The sequence below is a fragment of the Grampus griseus genome (assembly GCF_964374135.1).
Source record: "Grampus griseus genome assembly, chromosome: 18".
Classification (NCBI taxonomy): domain Eukaryota; kingdom Metazoa; phylum Chordata; class Mammalia; order Artiodactyla; family Delphinidae; genus Grampus; species Grampus griseus.
The window spans coordinates 28,759,182-28,781,460 of NC_139012.1; the positions used below are offsets into that span (position 1 = coordinate 28,759,182).

The window sequence follows — 22,279 nt, forward strand, 5'->3', positions numbered from 1 at the left end:
TGTACTTGTTTCTGAGTAACTATATTTAAAATTATGAATTTCACTCTAAGAGTTAGCATAGATGTTTTTCACAAATACTGATATATATGGTATTTTCATTATCATACAAGAAAAATTTTCTTAATCTCTGCACTGGCAATTCTGGCAACCCTGTCCAACAGGGTTGGTAACAAAATATTCTTCGCTGTTGGACCACACTACTCCACCGCCACCCTCTCCCTTCCCTCCAGACTGATATTGACTAACACAACGGGAAAACTTAAATAGGTATTGAATGATTTTAAAATAAGCACAAGTTTCTTTTTTCAAAAATGTGAAATAAAATCTTTCAATAACAAAAACAGAAAAGAAAAGGAAGCGTTAGATAGGCAAGGTGTGCCAAGATCCCATGCTTGCCTTCTTTAGGGAGAGGATAGACTGTAATGAGGAATTAAAAGGGGACTACAATTAGAGTGTGAAAATTTTAATGTGATGTAATATATACTAGTTATGTTTGCTGATTTGGTTTAATGTGGTTTGCTGATCATTTATTGTTAACCTAGCTTTCAATAAATGGGCTTGGGACATTACATAACAGACATACAATATGTAATATGCTAGGAGGTGATAACGTGCTGTGATAAAGGAAAAAGAGGTCAAGGGGGCTCTTGCTCTTCAGCAAGGTCCTCTCTTATAATTATCTTCTTCCTCTTATAATTATCACAGGCTGTCTTCCTATTGTCCTTCAGCAGCCAGTCACGGAGGAACCTAAAAAATGTTGCAGTGCAGGTACACATTATTATGTTGCTAGAGACTTTGTTCCTTGTGACCTGATGATCAGAGAGCCAGGCCCTAACGAAGAACAGTGGCATCTTCCCGCGTTGAATCTTGCTATCATCTTACACACGGCTTCCTAGCTCAGTTTTGTGGAGGGCTGCCTGGGCTTCACTGCCTTCTAGTCTCTTACACATGGGTCAGATCCTTGAAAAGACATCTATGTTTGGATGAAAAATTACTTTCTTTTTATTTTTGAGGGAGGGAAGGTGCATGATTCAAGTTATGATTTTGCACCTAAGGACAGTTCTAACTTTAAGAAAACCCAGTATCCCCAAAATCCAAACTTTTAAAACAAGCTAACCAGGTAGCAGTTAAAAAGATGCCTCCACTTACAAAAGGCTTCACCAGAGTTTTCTTTTAAATAGCCATCTACTCCCTTACACTTTCCTCATTGTGTTTCAGAAAGCAACTTACAAATTTCAGGAGTCTACTTTATAAAGGCGATTTTTAAAAAATCACCTGTAATCCCAGAGTTAACACTGTCACCATTCGGCTTTAATTCCCCGCAGTTTTAAAAGACACCTTATGCATACATGATGAATATTATTATGCTATACCTGTCATGGTCTATATGGTGTGTATTATTACAAGCTGTATTCTACCCCCTCGGGTTACGCGGCGCAGGTGTGGCCATCGGAGTTCCCGCCTCGCGCGCGGAGCTGTGTCCGCTGCAGCAGCTACCGTTTATCCTTCGGCCCGAGCCAGCTGCTGGGTTACAGCCGGTTCCAGAGACTCGCCCTTCTTTCTTCTCGCTGCTCCACCTCCCTAAACTTACAGTTTCCACCGCAGAGAGTCTCTTAGGCATCTAGCTGGCTCCAGCCCTCCCACCGTCGGTTTCAAGACGAAAAACCCCGAAAAGCCGCAGTCACGTATCCGGGAGGAAAGCGGCAGACACTCCAGCCTGAACCAGGTGACTGAGGCCCGCGGCCGCGCGGGGCGGGGCGCGCTCCCGAATGGGCGCGGCCTCCTCCCGCCCCCCGCCTCGCCCTCCGCGGACGCGCCGCGGCGGAGACGCGCCCGCCCCCCTCAGCGGAGACGCGCCAGGGGAAGCGGGCGGCCGCGAAGGCGGGCGCCATTTTGGACTCAGTGTCTGGCCCGCGGCGCAGAGGACCTACACGGTGATGGTGGCTGCGGCTCGCTGAAGGCGTCTCTCGCGCGGCGACGAGAGACCTGGGAGAAGGACGCGGACGGCGCGGGACCGAGAAGGGCGGCTTCTCCCTGGGCAGCCAGAGCCGCAAAGGCGGAGCCGCGTTGGCGCCCGCCCCGGGACCAGCGCTTCGGATGCGGGTGGAGCGCGGGGCGCCGCGGCAGCGGGAGCGCAAGGCGCGGGGCCTCATGTGAGAGTCGCGAGCCAAGCCGCCCGCGGAGCCCGGGGTGGAGTGTGGGGGAAGCCGCCCCCGGCAGCAGGTAACTGCCGAGGGCCCGAGCCCCGGGGCGTGGGCGGGGCCGGCGAGGGTCGCCGACGTGGGCGGGCGGCTGGGCGGGCCGTGGGGCGCGGGGCCCCGGGTGCGCTCGCGTGGCTCCTCGGGAGCGCGGGGCGGGGCGCGGCGCAGCGGCCTGACAGCGGACCCTGCCCCGGGGCATTTCCCCGCAGAGCCTGCTTCAAAACAAGTCAACAAGGCGTGGTGCGTGCGCGGCGGCGGTCTGCAGCAGTCTCCCCGCGACACCTCCGAGCCTGTCTCCCGGCTTTGTTAACCCTCGGCGGGGGCTGGTGACCGACACGGTTGAGCTTGCGCTCTGTACGGCTCTTCCCGGTGTCTGCTAAGGCCGTGCTTGTAGCTTGAGAAATGAGGGGCATTAAGATGTCAAAACAGACTGCCCGGGGTAGGGCGCAGCAGAAATGTCAGGGAAAGCCTATCCGTGGAGGTGGCGCGGGAGGAGGGGACGCCCGGGCCGCTCGTAGCCACGTGGAAAAGTTGGTCAACTTGTGATTAGCAGCTTCGCGCCTGCTTTGAGCAAGAGCACCCCTTTCAGATGGGGTTGCGTGCAGGGATCGGGAAAACAGCCTGTTAAATGATTGGCCTGTATCTCCAGGCTAAGAGATGAGCTATTTTGTTGCTGATCATGTCCAATGGAACGGCCCAGATCTTTTAATTAGAGTCGTCTTCCTTCTACTCCTGAAATCTTTATAAACACGCCATCAACTGCTAGTATCTACAAATGATCGCACCACCACACTCTCTGATACCATCTAGTCCTGAGTTAAGCTCTTTGCGCTGTTTTAGTCTTGTGTTCCAGCCAAAGAATGCATATTAATTGTGATATTAGTCAAAGAAGAACATAAATGGAAAGGAAGTGTGTTGCCCAAAACAGGCTTTTTAGAGCTAACTACAAATGGGCTTTTAAAATTACTACCAGTGCAATGTACTAAAAATACAACGAGGGGCACGCGGCTAAGTGTTTTCCTCTGCTGCTCTTCAACTGATGTTCAAGTGGACTGCTTCTTTCAGAGTGTATGGAAGTGTGAAGAGTAAATTGCATAATTCCCTGTGCTGCTCAACGAGGCTGGAGTCTTTCCTCATTAGTTTGCTTTTTGATGCTTCGTAGCAGTATAAGTCCCTCACCAGATGCTTTTAGGGGCCTAAGTTGCATCGATTATTTGGGGCCTGGAAAAGTTACAGTTTGAACTGAACTGCCGGAGGCATGAAGAGGCCTAGTTCGGGTGCTCTACAAAATCTAAGAGATGTTGATCATCCAGCTTCTCCTCTGCACTCCTGTTCAAGTGTGAGAGGTATTTTCACTTTGACTAAAAGTAGGAGATAAGATAATCCATTGAAGTAAATTCTTTGCAGACTGGTGGATGCTCAAAATTGTTTAACTTTCTGTATAACAGCTTCATGTGTAAATAGATTTAATAAAATACTTTTGAAAGCAATGTAAATTTTTGCATGAATAAATGAGATCATCGTGGAAAAAATTAGACATTAAAATTTTTTCTTAGGTGCCCACTATGAGCTCACATTTTTATGCATACATGAGGATAATACAGAGACATTTATATTGGCATTTGGTCTTACATTTTTTCTATTGCTTAGTATACTGTAATTCTGACATATTACAGTCATATATTGATAATTTACAGACTAGTCATAGACTAGTAAGTGCTTAAAATATACTTTGGTGATCATATAGTGTTATATATCTAGACCAAGAGATACTTTTCCTCAATGTTGCATACTTTTTTTTGATATGTCAACTTTTTTCTCCCCTCAATTTGGAAAGGTATTGAAATATACTTTATTTAAAAACAAGACTGCAACAGACAAAAGAAGGTATTTGTTAGGATCAGCAAAGATAACTGTGTAAAAAAGGCTGTCATTTTTGTTTATATGGCCATATACTTTAAAGTAAAATGAATCATTCTGTCTTTTTTTTTTTTGCGGTACACGGGCCTCTCACTGTTGTGATCTCTCCCATTGCGGAGCACAGGCTCCGGATGCGCAGACTCAGCGGCCATGGCTCAAGGGCCCAGCCGCTCTGCGGCATGTGGGATCCTCCTGGACCTGGGCACGAACCCGTGTCCATGCATCGGCAGGCAGACTCTCAACCACTGCGCCACTAGGGAAGCCCGAATCATTCTGTCTTTAAGTTGAATAGTTCTGGTTTTAGAAGACTTTTCTCCAGAAATAGATCAGCATTCTTTAATAAGGAGTAGAAATTATAAAGATAACTTCATTATGTTTTTAATCTGTTTCTCAAAATTCTGAGTAGTTTTAGGTAGTCAGAAGAGAAATTATAAGCCCTGAGTAGCAAACTCTTTGTTCTTTGACCCAGATTTTATATGCTAAAACTAAAGTAAGCCTTCAGGATAAGTTAAAGCAGAAAAATGGGTCATAATGACACTGTTATCTCAACCTCTAGTGAGAATTATTCCTAGGAGAGACCTTTTTTAATATTAAATATGACATTGTAGATTATACTGCCTTGTCTCTCAACACATTTTAAAAATGTATTCTTAGATTCAGATGTAAGTTTTAGTCTTCTATAAAACTACCCTCTTGCTATCACCTCTGTCATTGTTTTCTCCCTTCCTCTCCCCCTGCACAATATTATATACATAATTTAATTTACTTAACTTAGAGTTGGAAGTAGGAGTAATGAGGAATAGGTGGTTTACTGCACATGTACTAAGACCTCCTGGGCTGATTTTAATGGCATGAAAGTCAGGGTCCTCTGCCATTTTCCTCCAGGCCCTAATCCTCCTTCACAATTTTAGCTAGCTACTAGAGAGAGAGTCTGCAGAGACATATTTGGTTAAGAGCCATGCTTGTGTACATTTGTCCCACACAGGAGTCAGAATTCTTACATACTGATGTGCCAGACGAAGGGAGCTAGAGCTACAAGCCATCCTTTGTGAAAAAGTTGTGACTCTAAATCCAAACCATACCCTGCCAGAACTGCTCTCTAGAGACAAAAGTATTGCAGGCTCTAAACTAAATAGGGATACCAGTGAGTGGTCTGCAGTTACCCCCATTTAGTTAGAGCCTGCAATATTTATTTTTCCAAATAAATCAAAACGAGACCTTTTATCTGATTACAGTTTAATTCACTGACATTAAAAGAAACGTGTAAAATATAGGGAAGCATACTGGCAAAAGAAAAAATCACCTGTAATCCCACCACTATTATTGTCCCACTATTATTATATAATCCCACTATTATAGTTACTATATTAATGTGGTAATCTACTTCCAGTGTATCTTTCTCATACATAAGCTTGCGTTCTCGTTCTCTCTCATACACACTTCATTTTAAAACAAATCTAGGATCATTCTTTGCCCTCTGGTTGGTAACCTCTGTTTCTTGTGTTGCACTTTAATGTCCTTAATACTAGACTGCTTTCCTATACCTGAGTTCAGCAATCATCGATATCTCCTTTCAAAAGCCCTAATAACTGTTTAATTCCTAACAAGAACCCTGCGTATTTCTGTTATTCCCATTTCACAAACTGAAGCACAGGCAAGTCAAGTAATTTGTTCAAGGCCACATAACGAGTGAGAGGCAGAGCCAGGAATTAAACCAGGGAGCTTGATTCCAGAACCCATTCTCTTTAACCGTACTACTGTTTTACACAACAACAACAAAACTACTTTCAAAAAATCAAATGGAATGCAGGTCATACAAACAGATAGAATAAACACTTAACTCTCATTCAAAAATACAACTTGGATAAAACATTGCAACAGCAAGTGATGTGTTGGAAGAAGCAGCCACATTCCAGACCAAATACGCACAGTGGGGATGAGTTTGCTCATTTTAAGCAGAGATTGGGTCTGGCAGTAACACATATCACAGGCTACCCAGTGTGGAGAGATCTGTTGATTACTTAATTCAGGTCTTCTCTGGAGGTTCCTGGGACTCTGCCATGAATTCAGGAATTCAAATATAGTAGGTACCCTTAGATGACTTTTAAGAAATCTTGAGAAAGTGTCACTGTAGGTTCTCTTTTATATTCCTTCTAGTTGACTGCAACTTTTGAAATATAAATTCTTGGTTTAGCTTCAAAATTATGATCAACTTTTCCCCCCAGGTAGTACAGTACAAATGTTTAAAAGCACCTACCAAAGACATAAGTTTGTAAAACGACAGTTGGTCTCTGCTGGCGTTTTTCATTATATTTTGTTTTGACATTCTTCTCCTTGAATTCCTGATCCACTTCTTCCTGCATGTTTCTGTTGGTATTTGTAAGCACATGTACACACATCTCAGTGACAGAAGAATGAATTTTGGATTTATTTCTATTGAAAAGTATAAAAAAAAATGATGCATTTTTTCTGAATAGGATGAAACGAGGAGGAGGAAGAGATAGTGACCATAATTCATCAGAAGAAGGTACTGCAGAGAAATCCAAGAAACTGAGGACTACAAATGAGCGTTCTCAGACTTGCGATTGGGGTAATCTCCTTCAGGACATTATTCTCCAAGTGTTTAAGTATCTGCCTCTTCTTGACCGGGCTCGTGCTTCACAAGTTTGCTGCAACTGGAACCAGGTATTTCACATGCCTGACCTGTGGAGATGTTTTGAATTTGAACTGAATCAGCCAGCTACATCTTATTTGAAAGCAACACATCCAGAGCTGATCAAACAGATTATTAAAAGACATTCAAACCATCTACAGTATGTCAGCTTCAAGGTAATACTTTAAATCCTTCTTTTAAAAATAAAGCATATTTAGTGGCTTTTGTGTCCTAAACCAATACATCTTCTCATGTCTTTAAACTATTGCCTTTTTAGGGAAAGTGCTGAAAGATTTAGAGTAATCGTGTACCTTAGAGGCTATCATCAATAACTATATTGAGCTAAATTATTCCATTTTATTATAAATGTTACTAATTTCTTAAAAGAGTGGAAGCAACCATTAAATAAACATATACCAAAGCTGTCACATTGAATTATTGTGAACAAATTTGAACCAAAAGAAATAATACAGTAAAATAAATAAAAGATGTGGAAATTTTCACTAAAACTTAATTGTTATTTTTATTTAATAGGACTGAGTTTTGCTTATTGATGGCTTTGTGATACGGAGTTTTTAAAGAAAAAAGAGATACAGAAACTCTCTGTAAAAGGTTTGGATGAGTATATTTTAGAGAGAAATAGACAAAGGTACATGGAAGAATGCCAGACAGAACTGTTTGTTTCTTTTCATTGCCAGCAGGGACGTACTGGAAATTAGGTAGTGATGAGATAAATGAAGAGGGGTGGCTTTTTGAGATGTCCAGAATAGTTTAAGGAATCATAGTGGTTTGTATGAGTACAGAGGCTTGTAGTGTTTTGTTTTGGGGTTGAGTAATGAAATGTGGGTACGTTCACTAAATCCTTAATACACCTGATAATTATTGTTGAAAAGTAACACATGAATACCTGATTTGCCATATGCAGCTGTTGTTAAACAGATCACTTTAACCCATATATAGCAATGGTTCTTAACCCAGAGATCCCTTGCCAAAACTAAAGTCTTATCTGCTTCCAAGACTGTCATTCCTTTTTTTTTTTTTTTTTTTTTTTTTCCTGTGGTACGCGGGCCTCTCACTGCTGTGGCCTCTCCCGTTGCAGAGCACAGGCTCCAGACGCGCAGGCTCAGCGGCCGTGGCTCACGGGCCCAGCCGCTCCGCGGCATGTGGGATCCTCCCGGACCGGGGCACGAACCCGTGTCCCCTGCATCAGCAGGCGGACTCTCAACCACTGCGCCACCAGTGAAGCCCTGTCATTCCTTTTAAAATGGGGATTACCTGTTTATTCTCCCATATGTGTCACAAGAGGAGAGAGACCTGGTGTTGGGAATGGTTGGGTGTATTACGGCTGTCTTTCCAGAAAAATGCACAAAGGCACTTAGGCCACCAAGTGTAGGATTGCTAGATTTAGCAAATAAAAATAGGGGATGCCTAGTTAAATTTGAATTTCAGATAATCAGCGGATAATTTTTAGTGTAAGTATCCCTGGCATTATTTGGGACATACTTAATACTTATTTAATTGGATGTCCTGGATGTTATGTTGCATCCTAACTGAGGACAAGGGTGGGGGAATAGTGGGAGGATAGAACAAACAAAAATCCAGGAACTCCTTATGTGTTGTCCCTCTCCGCCTGCCCATGAGGAAACCTGAAGAGCCTTCCCCTCGGTTTCAGTCATCTTTGAGTTGTCTAAAAGTGTTATAATGGTAAATCCTATAAAAAGATGAGTATAATACATTAATCTCCTAGGTCTAAAGACCAGTGCCATCCAGTGGATTGGCTGGGTCAGTGTTAACCTGTGACACAATTCAGCTGTATCCAACATGTGTAACCTTCACAAAACCATTTGTCCTATAAGCTTAAACATTTTTATTAGGGATTGTTTATTTTTCTGAGGAAATTTCTGATTTGTAGAAAGAGCCACATCCCAGGATTCTTCTGAGCTCTCCTGATAATATTTGTGTTTAATTCTTCACTGACCATAGGCCAGAGTCTTATAGTCAGAGTTATTAATGTAGAACAGTGGTTCTCAGATTCTATGTGCATCGGAAATGCCTGGAGTGCTTACTGAGACAAAGATTGCGGGGTTCCAGCGCTCCATTACTGATTCGGATAGTCTGTATTGGGCGTGAGAATGTGCATTTCTAGCAAGTCCCCAGCTGCTGCTGCTGGTCCAGAACCAGAGCAGTTCTCAAAAGAACCGCTGGTGTAGAGAAACGTAGCCAAAGGGTGGGATTGAAAATAGTTCTGAAACTGTGTAATGTAAATTGGTATATCAGTTTTACAACGAGCTCTTCAGGACATTTTTGGGTTAAGGTAATTTACGTCAATCTGGAAATTAAAGGAATATTACTGTTAACTACTCTAAGATGCTTTTTAGCCCAGGGAACAGCTTCCTTTTTGATAGACGAGCTCCTTCTTATATCCTTAAGGAGTTTTTTGGCCATATTTTCCTTCCCCCAGGAAATGTCTATGCAAAAGAGTGCATGGGAGCAGCCACTTCTTGTTTGGTTCAGATTTTCATGCTTGACTAGTTGGACACCCTCATTTTACTTCACATTCATCTTTCAATTAATAACATTAATGGTAAATCCCAGGTTGTGATTCACTGGAACCTTCTGAGTAAATACTCATTCAGTTTGTTTTGAAGCATTTGTACCATAGCCACTGTATTTACATGTATGATCTGATCCACTGCCAAATATATAATTATTTTTCAAAGATTGTAAGTTCATATTTCCATTAGGTTATATAGTCTGTTTGTAATAAGTCAACTTAAAAGCCAGGTCTTTTTAACATTAAATAGATATCTTATCATAGTGAAAGTTAAGCCTTGACAGTTGCCCTTACAGTTTTTCAGGGAGATTCAGAGAAGCTTGACATTGTATGTGAGGGTAGATGATTGAAAGGATAAATATTAATTCTTTAAATTATAATGCAATAAACTAATAACTGTATTTCTTGCTTTTGTAAAGTTAAAATATGCACAGAGAAATGCGACCATATTCATGTGTAAAGGATGTTTTCTTTTCCCAGGTGGACAGCAGCAAAGAATCAGCTGAAGCAGCTTGTGATATATTATCACAACTTGTGAATTGCTCTTTAAAAACACTTGGACTTATTTCAACTGCTCGGCCAAGCTTTATGGATTTACCAAAGGTATCTGCTGGTTTTGTTTTATTAGCTTTTACTGAGAAATCCAGTGAAATCCTACCCATTTCTTGTACTGATAATGAGAATGTAAGAAAAGTGGTATGTAAAATGGAAAACCAGTTACTATTTAGAATGTTAAGTATTAAGATTTTTTTTTAGAGCACTTTTCCTTTTTTAAAAACTTTGTGTTTCCTTATGGGTAATATTAAAGAGTGAGTGAATTTGCAGAGTATTCTATAGGAAGCACTGAAAGAGACTAAGTAAAACTGAGAAATAAGCGTATTAGAAAAAAAGAGACATACAGATGCTCCCTTTTGGACTTTCAGAGCAGATTGGTGAGATTATAATCAAAGAAAAGTAGACAGTGCCAGTATTAAGAGCAGGTAGAGCTCGCCTAGGAAGTCTTCTGGTAAGTGTGTACAGATTTGTTCTTGAGCAGAGTTAGTATAAGTACAGCTTAGATTAATTTACAGACTTTACTTAAAGAAAACTTTTTTTTGGTGAAATTTATATAAATTTTATATTCATATATATGTTCTGACATGGTCCTGCATGTAATTCGAGATAGTCTCTTTCTCTAATAACTATTCTCTTAAAATAGAAAAATAAGTGTGCATTTTTAGAAAGGCAACTGATAAAATCCCTGTGTAAGTTAGCTCATGTTCAGTTAGGTTAGTATCCAGCAGTAATCTGTAAGATTTTATCAGAATACGCCACAAACTAAAATATAGACACCGCTTTAAACACCTAACCGTTTAATTTGCTAGGATGATTCAGAAGGAAATATGCCTCCTTTTATTGCACTTCACTTTATTGCAGCACTTCACAAATAATGCATTTTTAACAAATTGAAGGTTTGTGGCGTGCAGGCAAGTCACTTGGCACCATTTTTCCAACAGCATTTGCTCACTTCATGTCTCTATGTCACATTTTGGTAATTCTTGCAGTATTTCAGACTTTTTCATTATTGTTTTACTGGTTATAGTGATCTGTGATCAGTGATCTTTGACGTTACTATTGCAAAAAGATGACAGCTTGCTGAAGCCTCAGGTGATGATTAGCATATTTTAGCAATAAAGTATTTTTTAATGTATATACATTGTGTTTTTAAATATAATGCTATTGCATACTTAATAGACTACAGTGTAGTGTAAACATTACTTTTATATGAACTGGGAAACTAGAAAACTTGTGTGACTAGCTTTATTGTAACAGTCGCTTTATTGTGGTAGTCTGGAACCAGTTCCTGCCCTATCTCCGAGGTACGTCTGTATTACTAAATTGAATTTCTATTATAACCCAGGCTGTTCAATGGAATATCAGTAACAAATGTATCACCAGTTGATTTCAAAGTCTTAATTTTTTAAAAGGTTCATTGAATATGTACATTTGAGATAAATTGTTTTCCTCATGTGTAACATGAGGGAAATCAGCAAGAGTCTGTTCATGTCAACATTTTAAGGTTCTAAGTATAGGAGTTCAATCACTGTGGTTCTCAAACTTAATATGCATAACAATCATCTGAGGAACTTCTAAGTTTTGGGTATCCTTCCAAATTTCCTTTTCCTAAGAGCAGTCCAGGTGGTTCTGATTAAGATGGTTCATGGCCCTCTAAGAAGCACTGAGTTATGTGGTATAGTAATGCCTTGTTCAAGCTTCATATGGGAAATGAATTATTTTGAATTGATTTTTCTGTGTACATATTGTAGTTAAAATATAAGTACACATACAGTATGTAAAAGATACCATAGTAAAAGGTATGTTGAACATAATTTCCTTCTTTTTTTATTACTCAGGATGATCATTATGCATATCTAGTACTAGTATTATACTTACATGCAGTCATTTTGGTTTTGGGAACTATGGGTGCATCTGGGACTCTTCCTTCCTTATTAAATGGGCCTAGGATGTTTATGCTGTTTTTCTTTCTTTTCTTATTATGGCTTTCGTAGAATATTGAAAGCCTATATTGCTATATCTTGGAAATCCTGGGAGAACTGAAGAGAACGTGAAACAACTGTATTTGACCAGAGCTAACTCTGAGGGAAATGGGAAAAAGAAGTCAGTGATGGAGTCATGCATATACTAATACATATATAGTTGAATTTTATATGGAAATATTAGGAGAAAGATGTTAACATTTAAGTTGTTAAACAGATACTTAATCAAAATTTAAGTAGTTATTTAATCACAGTAGGAAAAAAGTAATTTAGGGAATGTGACCAAGAAGATGTTTCGTTGTACTTTCTTGGCTACTACTTGTACTACTTGGCCCTCATCCCTCCCTTTCACTGCTGTAGTGAGTCCATTGGTTATGGCTTATTAGCTCTGATCCAGAGTCCCATACTTTGTGCTTTAATTCCTATTTCCTACAATGGTTAGGAAATGGTTTCCTACAGTGGTCTTTAGGTCAGATTCTGTGTCCAACAGAATATTACATATATAGATAATTGTAGATAATTTAGCAAATTTAAAGGAGTTTTTTTTTTTTTTAATATTTATTTATTTGGGTGCTCCAGCCCTTAGCTGCGGCACACAGGATCTTTAGTTGCGACATGCAAACTCTTAGTTGTGGCATGTGGGCTCTAGTTCGCTGACCCGGGATCAAACCTGGGCCCCCTGCATTGGGAGCACATAGTCTTAGCCACTGGACCACCAGGGAAGTCCCTAAAGGAGTTTTAAGTTTGGAATTTTATTTAGTTATGATTTTTATTATTTTAGAATCAAATTTTGTATGAGCTTCCATATTCCAAATAAGTCTTTCATAGCTTCTAGGTTGATTGACTGTTGTTTTAATTTTTGATGATTTTGCTAATAGTTATTAACTATTTTAGTGGTCATTACTATCACCAAAAAAGAATGCAGTTCAGTGTTAATACACTGGAGTAGGATTTCCAGATAAGGTGATGTGAAGTGTCTGAGAGGTATTCTCATTCTGTGTTCCAGAGTTCCTCTTTTTACTTACCAGTGACTGTTGTGATTCAGAGACACCCATCCTGAGGTTTGAAATCTTTTTTCCCCCACGTAAAAAGGTCGTTCTCAAAGATGGTGGGAAGTCACCTCTCTTTTTTACCATATTCCCACAACAGAGTGAGGGGCTGCTACCCCAAAACAGTTGTGAAATACATTAGGGTTCAGATGAACTATGTGTGTATTATATGAAAACCCCTCAATTCTCATTTGTAAAAATTGAAACAGTGTTTCAATTTTTTTGTTTTTCAGTCTCACTTTATCTCTGCACTGACGGTTGTGTTTGTAAACTCCAAGTCTTTGTCCTCCCTTAAGATAGATGACACCCCAGTAGATGATCCCTCCCTCAAAGTACTAGTGGCCAACAACAGTGATACACTCAAGTTGCTAAAAATGAGCAGCTGTCCTCACGTCTCTCCAGCAGGTATGTGTGGCTTTTGCCAGATAATATTTTAGTAAAATGTATTGATGTGTTTATCAAATTAAGGAGAATTATGATCATTAACCTTGAAGGTGAGTTCATATGATTATTTCCTCTCTATTGAATAAAAATATTTTTATTGTTATAATACAGTAGCATAAATTCTGTAGCATTCCTAGTGTAGCCACTTACTTTCAACTTATTTTCTAATCTTTTTATTTGGCAATTTGTGTCCAACCTGTGCTAGAAAATGGATAAATTAAAAAAATAAAAGGAAAGGACACTGCGAGGTCAGCCTGAGATGGCCCTTTAGGTAAAGTAGAATTTTCTCTAATTGTGGTTGAGCTAACAGGGTAGGTTTTGAGTCATAGAAATCTCACAGTTGCTTTTTGTCTCACTATGTGGAGGGAGAGGAGTTGTGCTGAAGTTATCACCTTACATTTTGCAAAATAGTCCTTTTCCTAAGTTGAGTTTTAGAGCCGAGTGCATCAAATGGAGGAGCAGCATTATTAATGCTCTTCCCAGCTTTTCTTGTATAGACTAAGCATTACTAGATTATTCACTTTGAGAGCATTTAAATTCCAAATGGTTTGTATTATAAAGCAGTTATAAACCTACACTTTGTGTTAGTCTGATGCTTCATTCCTGACTCATCCTCCAACTGTTGACATCTCTCCCAACCATTTTGCTGTGTTACTTTGGAAAACCTGTTTTGATCTCTTTACAGAACACCTCCCACCTTTTTGCCATAACTAAAGCCTGGCCTTCCCCCAAGAAAATGATTCCCTCTTGGATGGAGATTACTTTCTATCCTCCCATGTCTCCCACACGGAGGGTGTGGTGATGGGAATGGTGAGGTCTATTGCAGTGTTTTCCTATCTTTTTCTGCCGCTTCTAGATTATCATTGAAGGTGATAATCTAAATAAAATAGAAGTTAAGAAGATCGGGCATTGGCAGCTCCTTATGTGACCATGGTCACATTTTACTGTCTACCGTATATAGGTTCCTGTGAGAGTACAGTCCATACTTCATAGTGTACAAAGATCTTTGTATCCTGACCCCCACCTCTCTCTTTAATCTTGTTTGCTTTTTACTCATGTGTAGCTTTTATTTGAGCCCTATGTAACAACAGTTCTTTGTATGTGTGTGTGGCCAGTACACTGTACCTTGGAGAATGCCTCTATAAAAAAATTTTTTTTTACTTCTTCACCTGGCTAACTCCAGTCCAGCCTTCAAAATTTAGTTCAGCTGTTCCAGTTTCTTCCTCCTCCCGTCTGGTTTAGAAGCCCCACTTGCTGTTTCCATAGCACTCTCAACATAGCTTGTAGCACTTACCACACTGTACGAGAACCTTTGGGTCTCTGGTTTCTCTGTGAAACTGAGCTCATTATTCTCTTTATCCTGGTACATCTCATGCTCATTTATTTTTATTAAATATACAGATCAGTGCTCATAATATAGTATAAGCTTGCTTGGTCTTACTGAGCTTTAATGGCATTTGGATTAGTTGTTGGGAAGGGGAGAGAAAGAGCACCTGTAATACTTTAAGAGTATAAACACAGGATTTAATATAAAATTTAACACTTACGTATTTTTTTTCTATCCATATTTTGTATATTTAGATAGTTTCTTTCTCTAAGTTGTAATTAAGGGCAATTTTCTATGCCTTTTTCTTCATTGAACAGTTTTTCAGTTCAATTTTTATCAAAAAATGTTTCCCATTTCATATAGTCCTTATAATTGTCTATTACTGGACCTCTAAGCACCATTTGACACTAGTGACTTGATTTTCCTCCTTCCTCTCTGATAGTTCCTACTGTGTTTCCTTTGCTAGTTTCTCTTTTCATTCCTTAAATTTTGGTGTTTCACTGTGTTCCGTACTGGGCCCTTTATTGTTTTATTCTGTAAACTCTGGGCTGTGTCAGCTTCATCAGTGGCTTCAGTTATGTTCTATATGTTAACACCTCCTACTTTTAGTGTTTCTGGAACTCCAAAGCTATGTGTTGAGCTGCTGATGGCCTAGTGCCTCTAGAATGTCTCACTGGTACGTCAGATTAATGAACTTCCTTTTCCCCCTATTGAAATCTCTTGCTTCTCCCTTTTTACTGTCTCAGTGAATGGTACTGCTTGTTTGGTTGTCAGGGACCGAACAGATATCCTTGATTTCTTCTACCCTTACTTTCTACATCCCTTTAGTCACTGAGGTCTAGTGACTCCATCACTGATATATGCTTTGAATCTCTATGCTATTTACTGAATGTTTGTGGTGTTCTCCTCCACCCCTCACTCACTGCCCCAGTTCACATGTTGAAGCCCTACTCCCCAGTGTTTGAAAGTGGGTTGGGAGGTATTTAGGTCATAAGGAAGAAATCCTCATAAATGGGATTAGTGCCCTTCTAAGAAGGGATAGGAAAGATGATCTGATCTCTCTTTCTGCCATGTGAAGACACAGCAAGAAGCCAGAAAGAGTTCTGGCCTCACCAGAACCCAACCTCGCTGGCACCCGATCTTGGACTTCCAGCCTCCAGAACTGTGAGAAATAAATGTTTATTGTTTTAAGCCACCCAGTCTGTGGTGTTCTGTTAAGCAGCTGAAACTAATACACTCTACCTTTCTTCATGTCCACTCTAATCTAGCCCTGTAAGCTTTGTGAGTACCCTCTTAACTGATCTCCTAACTTGCAGTCTTGCTCTTCTCTAATTTGATTTCCATGGTATAGCCAGAGTAATCTTTCTAACATATACATCTGATTTTTTTCCCTCCAGTTTCCTTCAAAACTTCTCACTATACTTTAGGTAAGTTCCAAACTCCTTACTGAGGCTGACAAGGTCCCATATGATCTGGTCCTTGCCTGTCTATTGGATTTCGGCCTTTAAGATATTCTCTTACTTACATACTGTATGTTGAGCTCCCTTCATTTCTTACAGTGCTTGTGTTTTCGTCCATGTCTGAGTATTCGCACAGAAATGCTATTCTCTTTCCTTCTTTACTCGCCTTTTGCCCTAGCTTGATCCTTCTAAATTCTGTAGGTCTGTGTTAGTTCCAGAAATTCTTCCCTGATTTCCTTGCTGTGACTCCCAGAGCATTCTTGTTTAATTATCTGCTGGCTTCTGTTAGGATAAGGATGTTTTGTTTCTGTTGACTCTTTACCATCCTAGCACCAGTTGTTAACATATAAGACACTCATTAATTATCAGCTGAACTAATGAACATTTAGCTACTTAGTTTTCTGTCTTGTTGATAGGCCAACATTTGCCTCATAGTTCTTTTACAGTTGATCACTTAACTTGTTTCTGCTATTTGCTGTGATTTAAAAAATGAACTGTTTTAGCATATAGTCTGCTTCTGTTAATTTCTTCTTTTGGACAAATTATTTAGAAGTGGAAGAGCTAGGTCAAAGGGTTTAGATTTTTTTAATGCTTCTTGCTGTGTTTTTTTCCAACATGAGTTGTATAAGTTTATACACCACCACCAATGGATTTCTGTACCAGTTTTATAACAGCTTTATTGAGATATAATTCATATATCGTACAGTTTACAATGTATTGACTTTTCGTGTATTGACAGAGTAGTGCATCCATCACTACAGTGACTTTTAAAAAACTTTTACTATCCCCAAAAGTACCTCTTAGCTGTCACTCCCCAAAACCCTCATTCCAACCAGCCCTACGCAATCACTAATCTACTTTCTGTCTCTGTAGATGTACCTATTTTGGACATTTCATGTACATGGAACCGTATGTGGTCCTTTGTGACTGGCTTCTTTCACTTAGTGTGATGTTTTCAAGGTTCATCCATGTTGTAGCATGTATCAGTATTTCTCTTCTTATTGCCAAATAATATTGCATTTATGGATAATACCACATTTTTCTGTTGATCAGTTGATGGATATTTGGGTTGTTTCTACCTTTTGGCTATTATGAATAATGCTGTGAAAATGTATATGCAAGTTTTTGTGTGGACACTTTAATTTCTCTTGGGTGTATAACAAGAATTAGAATTGCTGAATCATGTAGTAACTCTGTTTAACCATTTGAGGAACTGCTAGACTGTTTTCCAAAGCAGCTGCATCATTTTACATTTCCACTAGCAGTGTACGAGGGCTCCAACTTTTTCACATCCTCATCAACACTTATTTGTCTTTTTGAGTATAGCCATCCTAGTGAATGTAAACTGGTATCTTGTGGTTTTGATTTGTATTTTCTTGATGACTCAGATGTCTTTTCATGTGCTTATTGATCACGTGTATATCTTCCTTGGAGAGATGTCTATTCAGATCCTTTGCCTATGTTTCAGTTAGGTTACTTGTCTTTGTATTATTGAGTTGTAATAGTTTACCAGTTTTATCTTTGTCACTATTTCGTGTTAAGTATTTAAGCACTTGTAACTGTGTGTTTTCTATTGCTGCATAACCAACAGCTGCAAATATAGCAGCTTTAAGCATCACCCGTTTATTAGCATCCCAGTTCTGTAGGTCAGAGCTAGAGGCATGGCTCAGCAGGCTTCTCTGTTTAGCTAGAGAAGCTCTGAATCTGACTTCCTCTTCTGCAACCAGCCAGAGAAAACTGTTTATAGGGCTCATGTGATTAGATTAGGATCGCCTGGCTAATCTTACTTTAAAGCTAACTGTGCTGTCTATAGTATAACAAAAATCATGGGAGTGATCATCTTACCACATTCACAGGTTCTGGAGGTTAGGGCATGGAATCTTGAGGACAACTTTTAGAATTATGCCTGCCACAAATGTTTTAGTAGTCATTAAATGATACCTCAAAGTTTCTTTTATTTGCGTCTTTGGTTACCATTTCCCATGTGTTTATTTCTTTTTATATCAGGCTTTATGAGATTGCGGAGAACAGAGATGTGTCCAGGTTACCTTGGATGATCAGGGTTTATTTCAAAGTATATCCATACCTTGTGGAGAACAGAAGTTTTGCAGTGGCTGAATAGTGAAGCACAGATGTCTTTTACTCCCTCTTCTGGTGACTCTCTTATACTGGTGGTTCAGTTTATCACGTCATTGACTCTGTTGCCTGTATTCTCCTCCCACAGCTGTATAAAGCTTTGGCTTATTGGTGACCTCCGTCTTGTTGCTTCTTAGGCAGGAGGTGAACACATGCACTTAAGAGTCGCTCAGTCTGTGTTTGAATTCCAGCTTTGCTATCTTTAGCTAGCTGACTCAACTTCAAACTAAAAAAGACACTTATTTTTCTAGATTTTTTTTGAGTATTTGTGGGATAACATATCTAGAACCTAACATATCATACTTGTACAATAAATAGTAGATAATATGTTGTCTGTTTTGTTGTTCCTATCCTTGTTTCTAAACACAGAAAAGAAATGGTTTGAGTGGGTCATTTATCAAGTAGTATCAGGGTGTGTCTCTTTGCGGCAGAGTTCTTACACTAGACCACTTCAGAGATCAGATACTGACCTTTGGTGAAACCTGCTCCTGTGCTAGGGGTTTTGGGCAGTTTTTGAAGCATAGTGCCCGAAGTATAAGGAACCATATAAGGAGTTGCTTTCTGAGAACGTTAGAGCTTTAAAAGTCATGATGTATATTTCCATTAATGTGAATTGAGCAGTTATCTTTTGATTCATCTATCTAGTTGATATCTTGGTATTTTTTTTCTTAGAAATTTGACAGGCTTGTTACGTTACTATTAGCAGTTAAACTTTTTGTTCATTTGATGGAAGTCTTTTTTTAAAATTTTTCAAATGTCTTATTTAGTTACATAAATCTCATTTTATATGGTTTTACCTTATTTTTTTCATTAAGATTAGATTTTGAATTTCAAAAAAATGTCTTTTAGCCTGTCACAATGATCATGTGATTTTTCTTGCTTAACCTATAAACTTAGTGTTAGTCATCAGTTTTTAAAAAAAATATGACACTGTGCATTACTGGGATAAGTCTTATTTAGTCATGGTATATTTTTAAATGATAGTGAATAATTTAAGATTTTTCTGAGTTGGTAAGTGAGCTTCATTTCTTTTAAGGTATCAGATTTAGAATTGGTCTCATTTTCTTACGGACAGAATTGGTAATAGATTTTTAAGTATGTGTGACTTCCTGCTGGTTCAGTCAGTACAACTAGATTGTAAATTGTATAGCTCTGTGGTAACGAAACGTGGTAAAACTTTATTGTAGGCCATGTACTTGATCAAATTCTTGGAGATGGTGGACTTGTAGAAAACTTTATAAGTAATTGGGTCTTCTTTCTTCCAAGGTGTCCTTTGTGTGGCAGATCGGTGTCATGGCTTACGTGAACTGGCCCTGAATTACCACTTGCTAAGCGATGAGTTGCTGCTTGCTCTATCTTCTGAAAAACACGTTCGATTAGAACATTTGCGCATTGACGTGGTCAGTGAGAATCCTGGACAGACACACTTCCATGCTATTCAGAAGAGCAGCTGGGATGCTTTCATCAGACATTCACCCAAAGTGAACTTAGTAATGTATTTTTTTTTATATGAAGAGGAATTTGATCCGTTCTTTCGGTATGAAATACCTGCCACCCATCTTTACTTTGGGAGATCAGTAAGCAAAGATGTGCTTGGCCGTGTCGGAATGACATGTCCTAGACTAGTTGAGCTAGTAGTGTGTGCTAATGGATTACGGCCACTTGATGAAGAGTTAATTCGCATTGCAGAACGTTGCAAAAATCTGTCGGCTATTGGACTAGGGGAATGCGAAGTCTCATGCAGTGCCTTTGTTGAGTTTGTGAAGATGTGTGGTGGCCGCCTGTCTCAATTATCCATTATGGAAGAAGTATTAATTCCTGACCAAAAGTATAGTTTGGAGCAGATTCACTGGGAAGTGTCTAAGCATCTTGGTAGAGTGTGGTTTCCAGACATGATGCCCACTTGGTAAAGACCAGATGACATAGGGCATGATGAATAATAGCACCTTAATTTTAAGCATATTGTATTATAATAAAAGTTTATTTCCTGTAGGTCTGATATAATTCTACTATTTTGTGGCACAGAAATTTGATATCTTCATTGAGTATATAAGGATTGTTTTTTGGAAGACTCATGGACCAGTTTTGGTCAGAAAACTTCATCTATTTCTTTAGCCTAACAGCAGTTAAATCTCAAAAAATTAGAAAAGTGATTCAGATCTGAAAGTAGTAAAGATTAAACATTTTACAGTCTGAAGGAAACAAAACATATATATTGTAATATCTAATAAGTGAGTACTAATAGGTTTTCCAAAATGTTATGTTCTCTATGCATTTTTTAAAAACGTAAACTTGACATTTTAGGGTCTTCAGTTATACATACACCTGTTATAAGGTGTTTAATATAGCTCAGGAAAGTGAGCATTTTGTGAGAAAAATGTAGGATATATTGTATCTAATGAAAAAGTTTGGTTGAATGTTCTAAAATGTTACAAAGCTGTTGAAAGAAGTATATACAATTAATTGGAACACTTAGAAAAACTGATAAATGTCACACAGTGGTTACTGTAGAAAGATAATAATAAATAGAGCCAAGATCAAATTAAAAGAAAATGAGTGGAATAAAAGGGAGGCAGTGTTTAGCTTTGTATAAACTTTTAGGATTGCTCTGTAATCTGCTAAACTATATAAATTCTTTTCTGTGATACATTACTATGTATGTGGCACTTGGGGCATCATATGTAAAGTAAGGAATGCTTTTACTAGTTCTTCTTGGGTTTATCTTTGTTTAAACTTAGTTTTGAAGTATTACACAATAATTGAAATGAGAAGTTTATTTTAAAAAGCCAAATTGAAATAATTAAAGGTAGAACTTTAAAATGTTTATAAATTGTTTCCATGAAAGAATATTCGTCTCCAGTGAATTTTAGTGATGGCTTATTTTTACATTTTGGAATTATATAGTTATGTAAGTAGAATTTTCAAAAATCATAAAAGCACCAATGTACAGTTCAGCATAAACAGTAAATTTAAAAGAGCATATATTTAAGTTCATAATCATATTTTTGAGTAAATATTGCTCAGTGGACTGGAAAATTTTAATAGAAAAATGTCTGCAGTTTTGTGATAGTTAATTTGGTTAAACTGATATTTTATATTATTTAAGTTAGGCAGCATTTTTATTACTTTCATATGAATAAAGGTAATCCATACATTGTAGAAACTGTAAAAATATTGTTTGGGGCTATATTTAGTTTTTTTTAGATATTACATAAACTTGATTCTGAGCACTAGTGCTAGTAGATATTACCCTCCTAAGGGAAATTAGAAGTGATTTACCCCCAGTGGGATGTATTAGTGCTTGAAACTTAGAAGGCATCTTGGTAGATATGGAAGCTAACAGTCTTACGGATCTATTTTTAAAATAGATTACCTTCCTAAGAATCAAGTAAAAAGGTGATTTTCTGCATAATTTATGCTTCCAAAAGTGATGGTATTCTGAGCGCATATAAATGAGAAGAAAAAAGGCTGGTCCAGACATGGAAATCAAAAGCAATTATTGTAATATTCCTCCCTCTTACTAAACAGTGAAAAACTTTGTACAAGAAATACCTGTGTTAGTGGATGAAACTTTTTTCTTTGAACAGCTTTGGAAAATGGATTTGACAGTATGTAATCAGTTCTACTAACCAAAGCTTTATTTGGAAATTTACTTTCTGTACAAATTGAATTACATAATGCTTGAAAAACTTTAAGTCACTTCTTAAGCAAAATGCATAGCACTTGTTTATACTGTAAAGTATATGTTAAATGCTTTTATCAATTTTAGAATAAAGATAGTTATTAATGCTGTTGTATTATTTTTTAAAACTACCCTAACAAATGTACTTATTTGATTTTAAAACAAGTTAAGCTTACAGATTTATAGTTTTAGTTTCAAATCCATATCTGATGGATGTAATGTTTAATATTAAATATTTATGGTAGAGTGGCTTTTTTGAGATACAAGGTTAGGCATTTAGAATAAGAATTTAAAAAACAGATTGTTCAGGAATAGA

The 22,279-nt window shown here is 38.4% G+C and overlaps 1 protein-coding gene across 2 annotated transcripts; it reads left to right on the forward strand.

The window, feature by feature from the left end:
- Positions 1–1,899: 1,899 nt before the first annotated feature.
- Positions 1,900–22,069, forward strand: FBXL3 (F-box and leucine rich repeat protein 3). 2 transcript variants are annotated; one of them, XM_082675993.1, is made up of 5 exons: positions 1,900–2,223; positions 6,599–6,950; positions 9,809–9,931; positions 13,148–13,319; positions 19,548–22,069. In XM_082675993.1, exons 2-5 carry the CDS (start codon positions 6,600–6,602, stop codon positions 20,189–20,191), a joined length of 1,290 nt encoding a protein of 429 aa, XP_082532119.1. In that variant the 5' UTR covers positions 1,900–2,223; position 6,599; the 3' UTR covers positions 20,192–22,069. The 2 variants fall into 2 exon arrangements, with proteins under 2 accessions (XP_082532119.1, XP_082532118.1); XM_082675992.1 differs by lacking the exon at positions 1,900–2,223 and adding an exon at positions 3,414–3,547.
- Positions 22,070–22,279: the final 210 nt, after the last annotated feature.

Coding starts and splice junctions, on each gene's coding strand:
- FBXL3 (XM_082675993.1), top strand. CDS start 6,600: ATGAAACGAGGAGGAGGAAGAGATAGTGACCATAATTCATCAGAAGAA. Junction 6,951..9,808: donor TACAGTATGTCAGCTTCAAG/GTAATACTTTAA, acceptor TTCTTTTCCCAG/GTGGACAGCAGCAAAGAATC. Junction 9,932..13,147: donor GCTTTATGGATTTACCAAAG/GTATCTGCTGGT, acceptor TTTGTTTTTCAG/TCTCACTTTATCTCTGCACT.